The sequence below is a fragment of the Leishmania martiniquensis genome, chromosome 4 (genome assembly GCF_017916325.1).
Source record: "Leishmania martiniquensis isolate LSCM1 chromosome 4, whole genome shotgun sequence".
NCBI lineage: Eukaryota > Euglenozoa > Kinetoplastea > Trypanosomatida > Trypanosomatidae > Leishmania > Leishmania martiniquensis.
This window is the reverse complement of record NC_090139.1, coordinates 185,469-201,675: the sequence shown is the minus strand read 5'-3', so window position 1 is coordinate 201,675 and position 16,207 is coordinate 185,469. Positions and strand designations below refer to the sequence as shown.

Sequence of the window (16,207 nt, the reverse complement as noted above, 5' to 3'; positions counted from 1 at the left end):
CGCTGACCCTCGGGATGCCTGCACAGTGGAGCGCATTCACGTCTGCCTGCCTTCATACACACTCCCCCTCCCCCTCCCCTCCCTCCCTCCCTCGAACGGGGGAGCGCCCTCACACATCGCACGCAGCCCTCCTCGTTTTTTTGCTCCCCCCTCTGACTCTCCTGCTTCGCTGTTTGACTGGTAAGCTACGTGCATCCCCCCTATCCCCCCTCCCTTTTTTTCCCGTTCGCGACCTCATGATCGACGTCCCGCTGCCGTTGCGGACGTTCACGATGGTGCCGGGGCAGAACATCGACCCCCTCTTCGTGTGTCCCCTCTGCCACGACTCCTGGGATGACCCAGTAGAGTTGGTGCCCTGCGGCGACATCTTCTGCAAGCAGTGCATTGACGCCGCCCGTGCGCAGCACGCCGCGCGGCCAATGATAATGGAAAACTTTCAGTGCCCGCTGTGCGAAACGGTCGTGCAGAATGCGAAGAAGCCCAACCGTATGCTACTCAACGCGGTGCTGTCCATCGTGGTGGAGTGTCGGCACTGCCACTGGCGAGGGACGCGCGAGCTGTCGGCACAGCAGCACAAGTGCACGGAGGCAGAACGGGTCGTGGTGTCGTCCCAAAGTGCCTCCCCAGCGGCCTCCGCGAAAGAGGTCGTTGCGGCAGCCCCCTCGGCGAATCGCGACGTTGGGTCGGACATGGGCGCCTCGACGGCACTGGAGCTGCCCAAGGCTCTCGCGACTCCGGGAGACGGCCCAAACGCATCCTCGTCACTGGCGACCTCGCCGCCCGCGGCCCGCAACGGTCCGCGTCGAGCGCAGCGCGAGATCGAGGACGGCTACATCCCCATCGGCGATGACCCGCCGTCGGCGGCGCTGCGAGGCGATCTCGGGTCTCCATCGGCAGATGCCGTCGACACTTGTCGCAACCACGTACCGACTGAGACGCTCTTGACGAGCAGCTTGCGTCTCGCCGCGTCGCCACCGCAGACTCCCTCCCTGCCTTTGATGCCGCATGAATCGAGTCGATCATTGCATCTGGGCCCACAGAACAACACGCTGTCGCGTACGTGCACGTCCTCCGGCACCTCCTCGTCGCCCCACCCCCAAGAGCTGTGGCGCCGCTACGCGCTCTCGCAGATCGAGCACGACCAACTCGTCGGCATCTTCATGATGTTCGGCGGCTCCGCCGGCAAGCTGAGCCGTAGTCAGCTGCGGGACTTGTGCTTTTATTTGAACTTTGTGCAGTGCGAAGACGATGCCGGCGTCGTCTTCGCGAGCATGGACCAAGAGCACAAGGGCTACGTCTCTCAGGACGACTTCCTGCGTTGGCTCAGTACGCATCAGCCAGACCCGTCGGCGCTGTTTGGGCTTAGCCACTTCGAGTACACCGACGCCCTCTTGCAGTTTCGCTCCGTCGACCCCGACTCTAATGGCGTAATCGACGCCAACAACTTCAGCACCCTGTGCTTGAAGTATGGCTACGCGCTGACTCCGGAGCAGGCGATGCAGCACTTCCGGCTGTGCGATGAGCGGCACAGCGGGTACGTTAGCCTTCAGCAGTTCTTGCAGGCACTGAAGATTATCAAGGCCAGCCGTGACGGGGACACCGCGGCGCCGGTGGTCGCTGCCCCTCCGATCGCAGCTGCCAGTGGCACAAATTTGGGCTCTGGTACGTCTCAAGCCACGACCGGACCAGGCTCTTCTTCGCCACCGGTGCACCATGGATATCGGCTTGGCGCTAGCGCCAGCGGCGGTATGGCATACAGCTTCCCTGGCTCCATCGAGTCTGCCTCGCGGCAGGTGAGCGATTACCTCGTCAGCGATGCAGCGCAGACATTGGCGCTCCAGCAGGCGCAGCAGCCACAAGTGTTCGCACAGCATTACGGGGCGTCGACCTACGCGTGCCTGGCGCAGACCCCTACGCACCCGTCCAGAAGGCCTTCTCAAGGGCAGCCATGGCAACAACAGGATCTCGCTCACAACAACAGCGTGGCGATGTCGGCTGAAGTTGATCGGCGAAGGTCAGAGGCGAATGTGAACTCAGTGCCTTCGAAGGCCGCACGCCCGCCCCGACAGAGCGGGCGTGGTGGTCGGGGTGACGAGGAATGTGTACTAATGTAAAGCAGCATGGACGCACGTGCGCGGCAGATCGAGTGGGGGGGCGTCGTGCCTGTGAAGACAACGGCTCGCACACCTGCGCGGTCGCGTGCATGTGTGGGATCAGGTGTGGTTGACCGCGCCCACCTACCCCCTTTCCATTTTTCCCCGTCTCGCACGAGACGGGGCAAGTAAAAAAAGTTTGTGCCGATTGGAGAAGCGGGAACGGGGGCTTGAGAAGACGACGGGCGCAGTGCAGCAGCCACGGCACGATGGGGGAGACAGTGTTGCGTAGCGGCGTGGGGTGTGGACGAGAGGACGGTCGCCTTCTTTTTTTTTGTCAGATTGCCGCCGCCGTCAGCCTCTCTTTCTTTGGGGCCGCTCCACCGCATTGGGGTACACGTGCGCTCTCACCTGCTCCTCGTCTTCGCTGCGGCGACTGTCGGTCACCTCGCTGCTCATCACTCCCATCAGGCAAGCGTCCTCCTCCGCCGACGTCCCTCCCCTCTCCCCTCTCTCCCCATCTGGCAGGTGCCTCTCTTCGCATCGCCCATGCTCACCACGCAAGACCTGGAAATGCGCTGCAGTCAGACCTGAGAGCATCGTCGCCCCACACCCCGCGCAGAAGTGGTCTCGGCCTTCACCTTTTTTGTTGTTTTCCCGGCCCCTCCGCCTCTCCCCCCTTGGCGCTGTTGGAAGCGAAGATGAGCCAGCGGCAAGTGGTGTCGGTGTGGCCGTTACCCACGCACCGAGAGCAATAGGAAGAGAAAAGGGTGACACCTTGCGGAGACGCTCAGGAGGCGCGAGTGGGCGGGTGGGGGATGTACGTGACGCGTCTTCCATGACGATAACGCTCATAGGCCCCTTTCCCTCTCTCCCCCTCCTTCCTCATCTCCCTCTCTCCCTCTCATCCGTGACGGCGCCATCGAAACAGTTGTGAACTCCGCTGGCACGGCCAAATCGAAGACTCGAGCCGTACATGACGTGAGTGGCCATAGCGGTGATAAGGGATGGCTGCAGAGGTGCACTGCTGCATGAGCGCACAGAAGGCGCGCGAGAATACCAAAAAGCAGCTCCAGTGTCGCCACGAGCAACCACTTCTCCTCCTCCACCCACCCCCCTCTCCCCCTACCGGCAGCTATCCAAGCGTCGGCATAGCTGCTGGGGTCAACTGCAGCAGCACCGTCATCGCCAAAGCGCCTCCCGTCCTCAAAGGTCTTCGCCTCCTGTCTCTCCCTTCAATGCCTGGGTCTGGAAAGCGCACTTGGGAGAGGGCGGCGACAGCGGAGAGGATGGCAGCATGCGTGGGACCGGCGGCAGCGCTCGTCCATATCGGCTCGGCAGCATGTAGGGGCGCCTCCTCGTGCACGACATCGCGCCGGCTACGCATGCTGGCGGTGCTGAACAAAGGCAGCAAGCGATCGCCGCGTCACCTGTGCCGGCGCGGACCGCAACGCCGTCTACCTCATGTCTGGAGGCGTACGCGCGCTGCCTCACAGCAAAAGTGAGCATGGAGGGTGATGCAGGCCAGCGCATATACCACTGTGTGCTGCAGTGAGGTCTTCTATGGCTCGCGTGTGGTTTCGTGGCTTGTATGAGGGCGCGACAACGTCGCAGACGCACGAAAAGATCGGCTGGCCCCTCATGATGGGGTTGCCGCCTCGTGCGCGCCGTCGCACTCTCAGCACTCAGGAGGCGGCAACGCTCCCGGCGCCGATTACGTGCTGCATATCCCACACTCTGCCTGCAGAGATGTTCTTCTCCGTCTCGCGCTCCCCTTTCCCGGCCTCCCTCTGCTGCCTTTAATGTCAGCAGCGGACGCTGTAACGTCGGGCACGAGAGGGAGACGGGTGAGGGCGGCTATGGCCACGCTAGCGCGTGCACACCGACCCCGTGCGCCCCCATAACCACCACCGTCTCCTCCTCCTCCCATCCGCCACACCTCCATCCGACGCACATGCGCCAACGCCGTGTACTTCTCCCTTCATAGCACCTCTGTCATGTACAGTGAAACGAATTGCTGTGCTGCTGTCGCTAATGCCCTCGACACCATCCACGGCAGGGGCCGCACAAGTCACCGCCACGCCATCAAGCACGCCAGCCCCGTCCTTCACCTCCTTTGTACTAGAGCGTGTCTCGCGCAACCCATTGCTGATCAATGAAACGCCTCGCTCGGTGTCCCCGCCATCACAGCAAACAGCAGCGGCAACGTCATTGTCCCCTGCGCAGCACCTGGCCAAGAGCGCCCATGATCCAGCGGAGGAGGTGCCATCGATCCCCAGCACGTTAGACGCGGCGCAGCGCGCGGTGATCACCCAGGCAAGCATCTCTGGCAATGCCGCGGCTTTGAGCCCAGCGTCCGCATCAGCGGCGACGGCGGTGCTGCAGCGAGTCCTCATCGACGTGCCTCTGCTCCCAGTCGGCGGCTGCCATCTCCTGCCCGAGATGATCTGGCTGTACTTTATCGCGAGTGCCGCGGCGGCGAAGCAGCTGAGCAGCTATCGCAAGGCGCTGCAGCTGTACGATGCGCGGCAAGCGCCCCCCAGCACGGGCGAAACGGCGCCACTGCAGGGGCGCCAACCGCATCGCACGGAGGCGACGGCATCGACAAGTGACGGAGAGCCCCCGAAGGAAACGGCGGCGGCTGCTGTTGACGTGTTCGCCGCATCGCCGCTCGCGTCCTCGCCTGCGGACGACCAGCAGCACAGCGATTCCGGCGCCGATGCTTCATCTTCGACGGGTACCGCATGTCTCCTGAAGACACCAGAAGAGCTGAGCCTGTCCTGTACTCGGGATGCGCTACAGGCGAACATGGAGCAGGCGCGCGTGCGGCTGGCGGGCTCTCGAAGAGAGCTGGATCGCGGATTGAAGAAGCTGCGCCAAATATTGGACAGCCTGCGCGCGTACGACGCGGTGCCGCTCGCAGCGCTGCAACGACAGCGGCAGGAGGCGATGCGTACCCTCTTCACACCAGTGGTGGTGGCGCCGGCAGGTGCCTGGGCGAGGGACGACGCCAATGTTTGTAGCGATAGCGCCGTTCTCGCGACGAATGCCGCTGCCGCGGTATCGCGGGGTGCTCCGGGCGTCCTCGGTAGTGCAAGCGCGGTGGCAGATCGCAAGCGATCACGTGAGGCATAGCGCTCTCCCCCGCCACTGGTGCGTGTGCGTGTGTGCCAGACTATCCAGGGATGCGCAAAGCGGCCCGAGCCGGGAGTAATGTCAGCAACAAGAGAGCGCGTAAGCCGGGATCGTGTTGAATGTGTATCGTTACATAGGCGCGCCCCACCGCTGGCCGTCCCACCCTCCCCCCTGCCGCAGCTCGATGAACATCTCTGATGTGGAACACAGAATGAACGGTAATATGCGTGGCGGTGACAGCACGGCGCCATGGCGCCTCCCAAGACGACACACACTGACCACTCCTCTGCCTCTGCGGGCGCACCGCCCCACGCCCTCCTCCTCCTCCTCCCCCCCTCAGCCCGCCTCTGCATTCACATGCCTTCCGTTACACTGTCTTGGCGCGCACACCCTTGGTGAAGCGCGGCACTTTCAGTCCTCCGTTAGTGCTGCACCGCTACGCCGTAATGTGTTATTTTGCTGTGCAAATATATGTGTGTGTCAGTCTGTGTGGGGGTGCAGAGCGGTGCTCGCTGGTAAAGCATTCAATAGCGAGGGCGCTCGTGTTCAGGCCAGCACGTGTGCACATACCTCGCACGTCATGATGACACCCTCATGCGCATCCCCATCATTGACACCACCATCACCATCTTCGCTCGTCCTCCGTCTATTCCTATTCCGCCTCTGTCTCTCACACCTCTTGGGGCGCTGCTGGCGCGCCGGCATACGCGCTCGATGTGAGGTCAATGCAGCTGGTCAGCGCCTCCCCCCTCCCCCGACTCACTCACACGCCCAAGCATAAACTGCTCTCTCTCCCACATTGCATTTCGCGCAAACATCTCCCCTTTTTTGTTGCTGTAAAACGCGCCGCTCGGACATCATCAACGGTGTCACATCGCGCGCACGGGCGCGCCCCATCCGCCGCCTCCGTCCCTCTTACCCGTGTCGCAGAGCTGTTCGTTTCCTGACTGTTCGCTGTGCTTCTGAGCGACTCCTTTACGCACCCTCTCACGCCCCCTCCACCTGCCGCGAGTCTCCTCACCTCTGTGTGTGTGTGTGTGTGCGTGCGCGCAGTCACTCTCTGCACCTCCCTCGTTTGCGCAGACGGGTATATTCCCCTGTGTCCTCTCTAATCGGCTCCCTGCCTCCGTCGCTCGCTCGCTCGCACATAGGGCGCTCTACGCATCTCTAGCGTCAAGGGGGAGGGAGGGGGGGTTAGGGGACCTCTTTCGTACTGTTGCCTGCGTCAGCGTCACGTGTGCGCCTTCCTCTCGCTGGCCGCCGTTTCGCCTTTGATTCTTCACTTCACATACGCACACACACTCACAAGCAGGCGCAGGCACGCACCCTCCCCTGCCCATCTCCATCGGCTCTCGCCTCGGCCAGCATGCAGGTATTCCACGAGGCCATCGAAAGGAATGGCGGTCCGCTGCCGCTTCTCTATTATCTGCAGCCCGACGCAGGCAATACGCGAGACCCTGGCGCGGCGCCATTCCGCGACAAGTCCATCGACCTCCTCAATACCCGCGTAGACCGGCACTCTTTCTTTGAGTGCGTCCTGCGCGACGCCGACTTCGCGCTTCTGACGACATTCCTGATGAGTGGCGTGCCGATCAATGCCACCCGGGACGAGGACGGCGCGTCGGCGCTCCACATTGCCGCGGCAGGCACGCTCGAGATGCTGGGCGACGCCGATTATCAGAGTGGCGGCAACAGCGGTCAGAATGCCGGCGGTAGCGGTGCTGTCGGCGACGTGCGCGCATTTCACGCTTTGTCTTGCCCCAAGAACGAAGTCGCCGACGACGGTGACGAAAGCGGCGGCGGCGGCAGCAGCACAAGCTGTGTCTTGAACCCGCTATGCACGAATCAACTCATCATCGCATTTCTTATCGACAACGGGGCGGATGTGAATGCGGCCATGCGCGGTGGGTTGGGAAAGACGCCGCTCATGGTGGCCGCAGCACGGCAGAGGACGCGGGTGGTGAAGCTGTTGCTGGAGAAGGGTGCCGATGTGAACCTGCAGGACGCGCGAGGGCGCACGGTGTTGAGCTACGCCGTCGCCTACCCGCACGTGATGGAGACGCTGCGGTCATGGATGGGCGAGGAGGTGTTCTATGAGGCGGCTGTGCGGGAGCGGCTACTGTGCACAGCGTGCCGCTCCCTCGGCAACACCTACGCTGCGCTGTACCTCATTGAGGAAATCGGCCTGGATGTGAACAGCAGCGATGATGCGGGGATGGCGGCAACGCCAGCGCCCGAGCTGCCTGGCCCGGTGTCGCCTGCAGATGCGCGGAGCCCTGTGCTGGACGGCATAGCGAACCGCTCACGCACATCCAGCACGGCGCCGATCTGCTTCCCTGGCGGCGCGGTAGATGGCGCGTACAGCGCGCAGGGCCTCGCGCAATCCTCAGCCGCTGCAGTGCCACCCACCGTCAGCGTCGTCACGGCGGCGTCTGGGCGTCACACAAACATCCCTCGTGGAGGCGTCGGCGGCGAAGTCGCCACCACAGTCGAAGCCGTCAGCATGCGCGCCTTGCACAGCGGTGACACGCCGCTGCACTGCGCCGTGAGCACCGTTGATGTGGCCCTTGTGCGCGCGCTACTCCGCAAAGGCGCCGACGTGCATGCAGTGAACGACAGCGGCGCCACCCCGCTGCAGCTCGCGCAGTCACAGTCGTCCTTTGTACAGTCATGGAAGCAGTACTGGAAAGACGAGCTCCTTGTGCTCCTCAGGCCCGCGTCTGCCAGTGCCGCCGCTGCTCGACGTCGCATTCGTGAGTGGCAGCTCGAGAAGAGCCCTCGCAAGGTGCGAGCGCTTTTGATGGCCTACAGTCGCGCGAACACCGCGCAATCACGCAACAAGGTGCTACGCGACGAGTCGATGCCGGGTATATGGCAGCTCTGCACGCCGATGGGCGTGCTACAGTTCGTCGCAGCGGCCCTACTGCCGCATGTCTTCTACCTCGCCTGCTGCCACCTCACTCGCAACTTCATGCTGCTGTCCTTACTGCTGCTCGTGTGCGCCTCCTACCTGTGGATGCACGGCCGCAACAGCCACCGTGCTCAGCGTCGCCCTCTGTGTGATGCCGGCTTGTGCATCGGCCTTATCGTCACGCAAGGGGTGTCTCTGTGGCTCTCCTCTCGGTACTACGGTTACCTCGGCGTCACCTTGGAGGACTACGTCGGGCTGAAGTGGTGGCTCATCTCTAGCGTCACCGCCACAGGTGTGCTGGCCGTGCATGTCCTTTTCTTCTCCTCTCCAGGCTTTGTGATGAGCACAGAGGGGCAGCGCAAAGGCATCTACGCCAGTCTTCGGAGCGCGAAGGGCGACTACCCAGGAGAGCTGCTCTACGGCATGGACCTGCGCACGATGGTGAGAAAGCCGCTGCGAGCGCAGTACTGCCCACACATGCGGCGTGTCGTGCTCCGCTACGATCACTTCTGCTCTTACGTATGCACCGCCATCGGCGGCGGCAACCACCGCGCGTTCCTCTGGCTGCACGCTGCGCTGCTGTCGATGCTGTGCTGCTTCTATTACTACGCGCGCGAGTACATTCGTCACTCAAAGGGCATGGCGGGAGAATCACCGACGGCGGTCGGCACTCCCTCCTTCGGCGCGATCGCCCTGGACGCTGCCACACGCATGACGGCTGGGCGCCGCTTCGTCTACATGTACTCTCAGGTGATCCTGCCCCTCATGATACTGACGACCGCGTATATCCTGATGAGTCAGCTGCTCGCTATAGCCCGTGGCTTGACCTTGTACGACCTTGAACATTGCGAGGACGAGAGCAGCCTCTACTGCTTCACACTGGGCAACGTGGTCTACAGCCTGTTCGACCATGGCAAGTGGGCGAACCTCCGCGAATTCTTCGGCTGGTCCTCGCTCACGCAGCAGGTGTACCGGGTTCCAAAGATCAACCCATACCTACAGAAACTCGTCGAGGATCATCAACGATGGCAACTGATGGGCGGCGACACCTGCTGTAGCAGCCACGGACAACAGCATCAGTCTTGCCCCCACACAAGTGGGGCTGGTCCTTCGCCCGGGGTAGCGGCAACAGGCGCCACGAGCGCCATCACCACGACGGCAGAAACGGCGGAAGCGGCTGGGCGGGGTGAGGACACGTCTGCCCGAGCTCCGCAGACGCTGAGGGCGCAACAGCGAGAAGCGCTAGCCGCAGTGGCAGCGCCTGTCAACACCGGGCAGCCTCGCCAGGGACGTGAGCCGGCGCAACCGAAGCAGCAGTCGGCTTCACAAGCCGAGGGGGGCGGAGAAGAGTGTGGCGAGGCCGGGTACTACGGCGACATCGGCTCAGCGCTGGAGATGCAGATCTTCCAAGAGATGGTCCGCCGCGGCTCCACCGACGTTGGTCGCGGGGACGTATTAGCAGCCACGGTGGCGGATGCGGGGCGGCAGCAGGAGTGGGAGGCGGCGGTGGGGAAGGCGACGGAGATGTACCGCTTCTACCTGCGGTCCGTGAGCGGTGTCGGCAACGATGGCTGAAAGCACCGGAAATCGGGTCACCGCCGCAGCGGAGGGGGACGGGAGGAAGGGCAGAGCAGAGCGGTGGAAGTGCGGAGGGGGGGCGGGGCAAGTGGCGCGGCGGCGTGTCGAGTGGACCGATTTTCAACGTCTGTGACCCGTGCTTCCTCCACCCAAAGAACCCCTTCACGCCGTCTCCTCCCTCTGCTTCCTCCCGTGTCGGCCGCTGTACACCAGCCAAGGACCCCTCGGCGCGATGGCCTTGTCTTCCAGCACCGTTGAATACCCCTCGAGCTCACACACACACACACCGCCGCACATCGTTCCCTCTCTTGCGCGCGCGTATGCGTCCGCGCAGAATAGACGGTGCGGGTACGTACGAGCAACACCAGCGCTGAGCGATACCCTTTCTCTGGAAGCGGCGAGGAATATATATATATATATTTGGCAGCGCCGGCGCAACACGACGGAGATATATGTACGCTTAATGCACGCAAGACACGCTCGTCGCGCTCAGAAGATGGCCATGCCGGCGGGCGTGGGCGGCACCGCCCTGACCCGACGTCGATGCAAGCGAAAAGAGATGCTGTGGAAAAGGGGAAGATGCGCGCTGATGTTGTTGGGACGCATCCCTTCGGTCTCCGTCTCACCTCCCTCCCTCCCTCGTGTGTGACCCACCCAGCCAAGCCCACCACTGTTGCCACCACCACCCTCTCTCCTCGCTCGTGCTGGCTGCGGGGTCAGCGGGGACACCATAAGCGCGGGCGCTTCGGCCATTTCACTCATAGCGGAGGGAGGGGAGGGGAGGGACAGCTCACACCACCTCAGCGTATGTATGCATACGTGCATTGATGCCCCTGCACGAGAAGACGCCCCCCCTTTTTCCCCCTGCTGGTGTGACCTCCGTGCAATCCATCCGATCGCGCACGCATTTCATTAACACAAACGACGGCAAAGGCTGAATCGGCGGAGACCGAATGGGGTGTCTCGCTCGCGTGATATCGGCGTGTTCCTCGAACGCATTCGCCTCCTCCCACTCTCTCCCCCCTCCTCCACACACACACACACTTCCTCTCCCTCTTCCACGTCCTCCCCTCCCCTCCCCCCTCTCACCCGCACCCGCACTCGCACTCGCACTTGGACCCCCGGACGCTGTGAAAGCAAATCGGGTATACGCATTTTCGCTGGCGAGTGCGCCCCGTTGGTCTCACCACACGTGAACACGCCGCCGGAGTGACGGCACGCATGCACGCTCAAAACCATTCTACAGAAGCGAATTGGCGTACCGCAGGTCATTTCTTATATCTTTTCGTTGCCTTTTCGTGCGCGTCCCCGCGCCACAGGAGCTGAATGCACTGCACGAGCTCGGCTCAGCCATGCCGCTCATGCAGCCGCGCTATCACCATCAGCCGAAACCGTCACCCTCACCGCGCGTACTCGGCGGCTCCTCCTCGTGCAACACGAAGCCCCTGTCGCTGACGGCACTGCGTCATGAATGCGTCAGAGACAGTAATAGCGGGAAGAGCCGATGCTCCGCAGCGGTGAGGGCGTCAGATGGGGAGCGGGCGGCAGAGCCGGATGCCGTTCCGCAGTCGATTAGGTTGTTCCCGGCCTCTGCTAGTGACGCGCCCGTGGCCATGGCTGTGCGCAACGACGCCTGCGCGCCGATGACGGATCACGCTGCCGTCTTCTCGAACACCACCGCCACACCAGCCAGGGCATCCCAGACTTGGGAGTCCGTAACCATCGGCATCTCCACTGCGGCCGTGTCACTCGAGTCCTCCTCGTCGGCGGCCACGTCGTCATACGTGAGCTGCTCCCTAAGACCGTTTATCCGTGCCACAACCACACCGACTGAAGACGATTGCTTTCAGTCGCCGCAAGCCGCTGCGGCAACCGTAGCAGGAGCTCATCTTAAGCGCCATGTGAGCTGCCCGTGCTTGAGCAACAATGCGATCGCCCCTTTCCACGCCACCTACTCCCCACCCCCAGCCATGGAGCACGTTGATTCAGCTGACCGATGCGCATCAGCAGCCACCACTGCGGCACCCCTGCTCAGTCCGCAGGGAAGTCAGCTCTCCCTCTCCAAGTGCACGCTGCAGACAAGTCTACCCTTTCAGGGGCGCCCTGCGCAGGTCAAAGGGGTGATTGCGCCGACGAATATCTATAAGGCCCCCTTACCCCTTCCCGCTGGCACCACCACGACCACCTCTGCTGCGCTCGCCCCACACGCCACCGATCACGACAGTCGGGCAAACAGCGTTCAGGGCTCCCTGAGCCGCATGCCTAGTGGAGCATCGGCCTTCCATACGGTGGCGCAGCAGCAGTCGCAGCTCTCGCTTGCGCCTCTGCGCTCCGTGAGCGAAAGGCTCGATGCGTCGCCGCCCCACGCCCCTCGCACCTCTTCACCGTCCGCTGCTGCCGCCACGCACACCACGACGGCCGCCGCGTCGAGCACACCCTCAGGCTCCTCGAAGGTGCAACCGAGCCCACTGCGCTCATCGACGTCACCGGCAGCGGCTATTTCGCGCGCCGCCTCTGCTGTGCCCTCGCTGCGTGCGACGGTAGCGGCGTCGGAGGCGCTCACGGAGAGGACGCACAGCACCGCTAGCGTCTCCATCGGTGCTCGCCATGGCCGCGTGGCACCGCCGCCGCCCTTCCCCAGCGCCAGGCGGCATGTGATGAGATACGGCACTCCCCCGCCATGGCCGCCCGGCGCGGTGAGGGCGCGAACCGGCACAACCGTAGACGCTGTCGGTTACCGGGAGTGCGAGCGCGACATACTGTGGCGCGTCCTCGTTAAGTTTTTCGCGGCTCTGCTGCTCCCTCACGTTTTCTTGTGGTATGCCTTGCCGGTACTGATCCCGCATGTGACTCAGAGCGCTGCACCGGCGGCGGCGGTCTCGCCACGCTTTCACCTGCACGCCTTGTCGCGCAACCACCCGGATATAGCCCTCTTCGCGCTGGAGCTGCTCATTGCTGGTCTTCTCTGCTGGGGCCTCGTGCGTCTTCGTCAGATAAGCAATCCGAAGGGCTCTCGAGAGCTTCACAACCTGTACAGCGGCCCTCACGCGTACAGCACAGCCTTCGCCGCTAGCCCCAGCAGCAATGGCGCTGGCCCGGTATCTGTGCAAGAAGACCGCGCGATCGACGGGCGGTACACGTCGCAACCTCCCGCCACTGCGAAGAAGTACGCCAACGATGCGGTCCTGTCGTCGGCATCGACCACGATGGCAGGGCTGCACCTCTCGTCGCTGTCGAGAAGACCGCGTCTGCGACCATTGCGCAATCCCAGCGCTGGGGGTATCGGCAGCGAACTGAACAGCCAAGGTGTCCCTGGCAGTAGCAGCAGCAACGCGAAGAGCAGTGGTCTTGCGCATCGCATCCTCTTCCACCCGCTCGCGTCCTTGAACTTGCTCCCGACAGAGTCATTGGTCAGCCCTCGGTGCGCGGTCACCACAACGATACGAGCTGCCACCTCAGGGAGTGCGACACCCATGCGAGACCTCGCAAGTGCGAGTCGCTGCCCTTCTGAGTCTGGAAGCAGCGTGCGCCGCTTCGCGAGCCACACCGGCGGCGGGATGGTGAGCGACTCCGCGCCTGGCGGCGGCGGCGGCAGTAGTACGACGTGCACAACGACCCCGTCCCTTTCGCCCCACCGGTTCGCGCGGCTCACCACGCCGGCAGGTCAAGAAAATCCGCACGGCTATGGTGAAGCGCACGTCGGTGGCAGCCCTACCGGCCCTGTTGGTGGCTGTGGTGTCGTCGTGGCGTGGCCCAGCGCTTTCGACGGGGAAGAGAGCAGACCTCCAGAGAGCCTCGTGCGCAGCTGTCATAATCGCGCCGGCTGCCCAGCAGGCTCCCCAGCGTCACCGATGACACCGTCTGCATGCCCGTATGCCTCTGCATTCTCTGCGCTGTCCTCGACGGGGCACGCGTCACTGGGGTTGACCGGACTTGGCCACCGCGACGGCAGCCTGGCGAGGGGCATGAGCGGAGCAGTGTCGATACCGCCGTCTGCGGTGGCGCCGACTGAAGTGGCGGGTGCTGCGCGTACGGACTCGGTTCTCCTGTCACCCACCGGTGCCGCTGCGGCTGTTTTTACCCACTCCGTCAGTGTCGGGCGTGGCGGGCACGCGCCAACGATGACGTACTTCGGCCTTGGGCTCGGCTTTCTGATTTGCAGCGGCCTCGCGACGTGGCGCTTCACGCTTAACTTTTACTTCGCCTTCCACAGCTTCAGATTCGGCACGAACACGGCTCTGTGGCTCTGGCTGATCCCCTCCAGCTTCCTGGGCACGGCCGCGTATGCGGCGCTGTTGGTCGGCGGCTACACGCTGCGCAGGCGCGCGCTTCAGCAGCTGCAACACGCTAGTAGTCCCGGGGGCGGTAGAGGCGAAGAGGGGCAGGAGGAGGCCGCCCGTCGAATGGCAGCAGCGGCTGCGGCGCTGCGCAGACTTCGCTGGATGGCGTGGTGCCTCGCCTTCGTCCCATACCCCCAGCAAGATGCGGCGATGTTCGTCGACGTCCCGGAGCCAGTTATTATGCGGCCAGATGCAGCGGCGCCGCCGACTGCGTTGGTCAGCGGGGGCCGAATGTGTAGTATCTTCGCTGTCGAGGATCCTACCCCGACACTTCCCGTCGTGTCCCTCACGCTCATGGCAGCCGGCTTGTGCGACGGGGGCGACGAAGCGGCGGACGACGAGGAGTTCGGTGCGGCGACGTCTGCCTTGCTGCGTCAGAGCGAGATCTTGGGGTTCGACGAGGACAAGGGCCAAGAGGTCGCTATTAGCGATGAAGCGCGTGGGCCTCTACGCGATGTCCTGCGCGTGATGCAAGAGGCAACGGAGCAAAGCGCGCCGGCTGCTGAGACGCCCAGTGGGGTGGGGGGCCTTGCCACTGCCATTCCGTGTGGTGGCTTTACGGGGGCGCACCTGCGGACCCCGACCTCTGCCGCAGTGGCAGACTTCACCCGCAACCCGTGCAATCCGCTGCTGCCGCAGCTTCCACGCCAACCATCGCAGGGGCCTCCTCCCCCCTCAGCGATGCCGTGTCTGCCCGCCACTGGAAGAAGCACCCTCGCCTACCGCGGCAACCTTAGCAGCTTTTCTCACCAGTCGTGTTGGTCCTTGGGCCGGCGGCTACAGCGTCTCCTCGCCACGGCGCACCTGAAGGCCACGTGGCGCGCCTGGATACAGGGCGCGCTTCATCAGCTTCACGTCCCCGATTTTCTCATGCGGCTGCAGCGCTTCTACAGCCTCAAGCAGCAGCGCCGAGCAGAGCGGCAACGGCGGCAGCACACACGCGTCGCCGCGCCGGCGGAGCGGCAGCTGTGGGCGTGGCAGCGTTGTGAACTATTAAGCCTTGAGCGCCTGATGGTCTGGACGTACCTCACTATGCTCTTCTTCTTCCTCCAGGCGCTGTGGTCGCTCATGTACTTTACCTGGTCTTGGCGCAGCATCGCCCGCTCGGCAGCGACGGCAACCATGTACGCGACTGACATGGCGAGCACCGCAACGCCGGTACCACCCTCCTTCGCCGTGTACAGCTGCACGAAGGCGCAGCTACACCTCCGGGACATGTTGTGGTTCATACCACCCTTCTGTGTGGGTCACGGCGACTCCGTCTCCGCGCCGCAGCCGTCGACAAGGTGGACGATGGCGAACCAGGTCGCGCTGCTCTTCACGCTGCTGGGCCAGCGCTCCTTCGAGATGGCCTACCTGTACACGAATGTCGCCCTCCCCATCGGTTTCGCAAGCTCCCTGTACCTTTTCGCGCACGAGGTTTGGCTGCATCTGAAGTCCCGCCGTGTGCTGCGGCTCCTCGCGCTGGCCAGGTCAAAAGTTGAGACGACGCGCAAGTTGCGTGACGCAATGCTGTGAGGAGGTCTCCCTGCCCCGAGCGAAGGTCCAAAGAGAGGGGGTCATGCGGAAGGGAAAGGGGGGGTATGGGGCAACGGACGGTTTCGCCCGCGGGCGCGTGAGTGGGGGGGGGCGCGAGCCTGTCACGTTGGCTGTCGGCAGCTTTGCCCAACGACTCCTCTTCGCGTGCGAACCTGACCTGCGCAAGGGCTTGCCTCGAGGCCCTGCGTAGCATCGCGACCTTCGGGGGGAGGGGGGTAAGAGAGAGGCTGGGGTCGAGAGAGAAAAGAGCAGAAGGGAGACGGGAAGGGTGGTAGCGGATAGCAAGGCTGTGCGTGTGGATCTGTGTATATGGCGCATGTCTGCCTCCACACCTGCACACACTCAGAGAAAGCGAAAACGTTTTACCACCACCACCCCGCGCCCCTTCTTCCCATCGGCCCTCGCCTTCCCTCTTTGGATCCTCGCTCTCTTCTGTGTGTCTGTGTGTGTGTGTGTGTGCACGGAATGGAAAGCAGATATAAAAATCGGTACGCTCTTCTGCAGCAATTGGAAGCGTTGTCCGCTTAGAAGAAATTTTTTGGGGGGGCAGCAGGCACTGGGGTGCACCTGTTTCTCGTTAGGCGACACTTAGTTTTGCTTTTTTTTTCGTG

At 63.5% G+C, this 16,207-nt stretch overlaps 4 protein-coding genes across 4 annotated transcripts; all 4 read left to right on the top strand.

The window, feature by feature from the left end:
• Nucleotides 1-236: 236 nt before the first annotated feature.
• Nucleotides 237-2,114, top strand: LSCM1_07443 (uncharacterized protein; the record flags this gene model as incomplete). Its single annotated transcript, XM_067324813.1, has 1 exon — nucleotides 237-2,114. One exon carries the CDS (start codon nucleotides 237-239, stop codon nucleotides 2,112-2,114), a length of 1,878 nt encoding a protein of 625 aa, XP_067181420.1.
• Nucleotides 2,115-4,127: 2,013 nt separating this feature from the next.
• LSCM1_07442 (uncharacterized protein) lies at nucleotides 4,128-5,228 on the top strand (the record flags this gene model as incomplete). The annotated part of the gene is made up of 1 exon (XM_067324812.1): nucleotides 4,128-5,228. One exon carries the CDS (start codon nucleotides 4,128-4,130, stop codon nucleotides 5,226-5,228), a length of 1,101 nt encoding a protein of 366 aa, XP_067181419.1.
• A 1,366-nt stretch (nucleotides 5,229-6,594) lies between these two features.
• Nucleotides 6,595-9,714, top strand: LSCM1_07441 (uncharacterized protein; the record flags this gene model as incomplete). Its single annotated transcript, XM_067324811.1, has 1 exon — nucleotides 6,595-9,714. The coding sequence occupies one exon, from the start codon at nucleotides 6,595-6,597 to the stop codon at nucleotides 9,712-9,714; it is 3,120 nt and encodes a 1,039-aa protein (XP_067181418.1).
• A 1,355-nt stretch (nucleotides 9,715-11,069) lies between these two features.
• Nucleotides 11,070-15,575, top strand: LSCM1_07440 (uncharacterized protein; the record flags this gene model as incomplete). Its single annotated transcript, XM_067324810.1, has 1 exon — nucleotides 11,070-15,575. The coding sequence occupies one exon, from the start codon at nucleotides 11,070-11,072 to the stop codon at nucleotides 15,573-15,575; it is 4,506 nt and encodes a 1,501-aa protein (XP_067181417.1).
• Nucleotides 15,576-16,207: the final 632 nt, after the last annotated feature.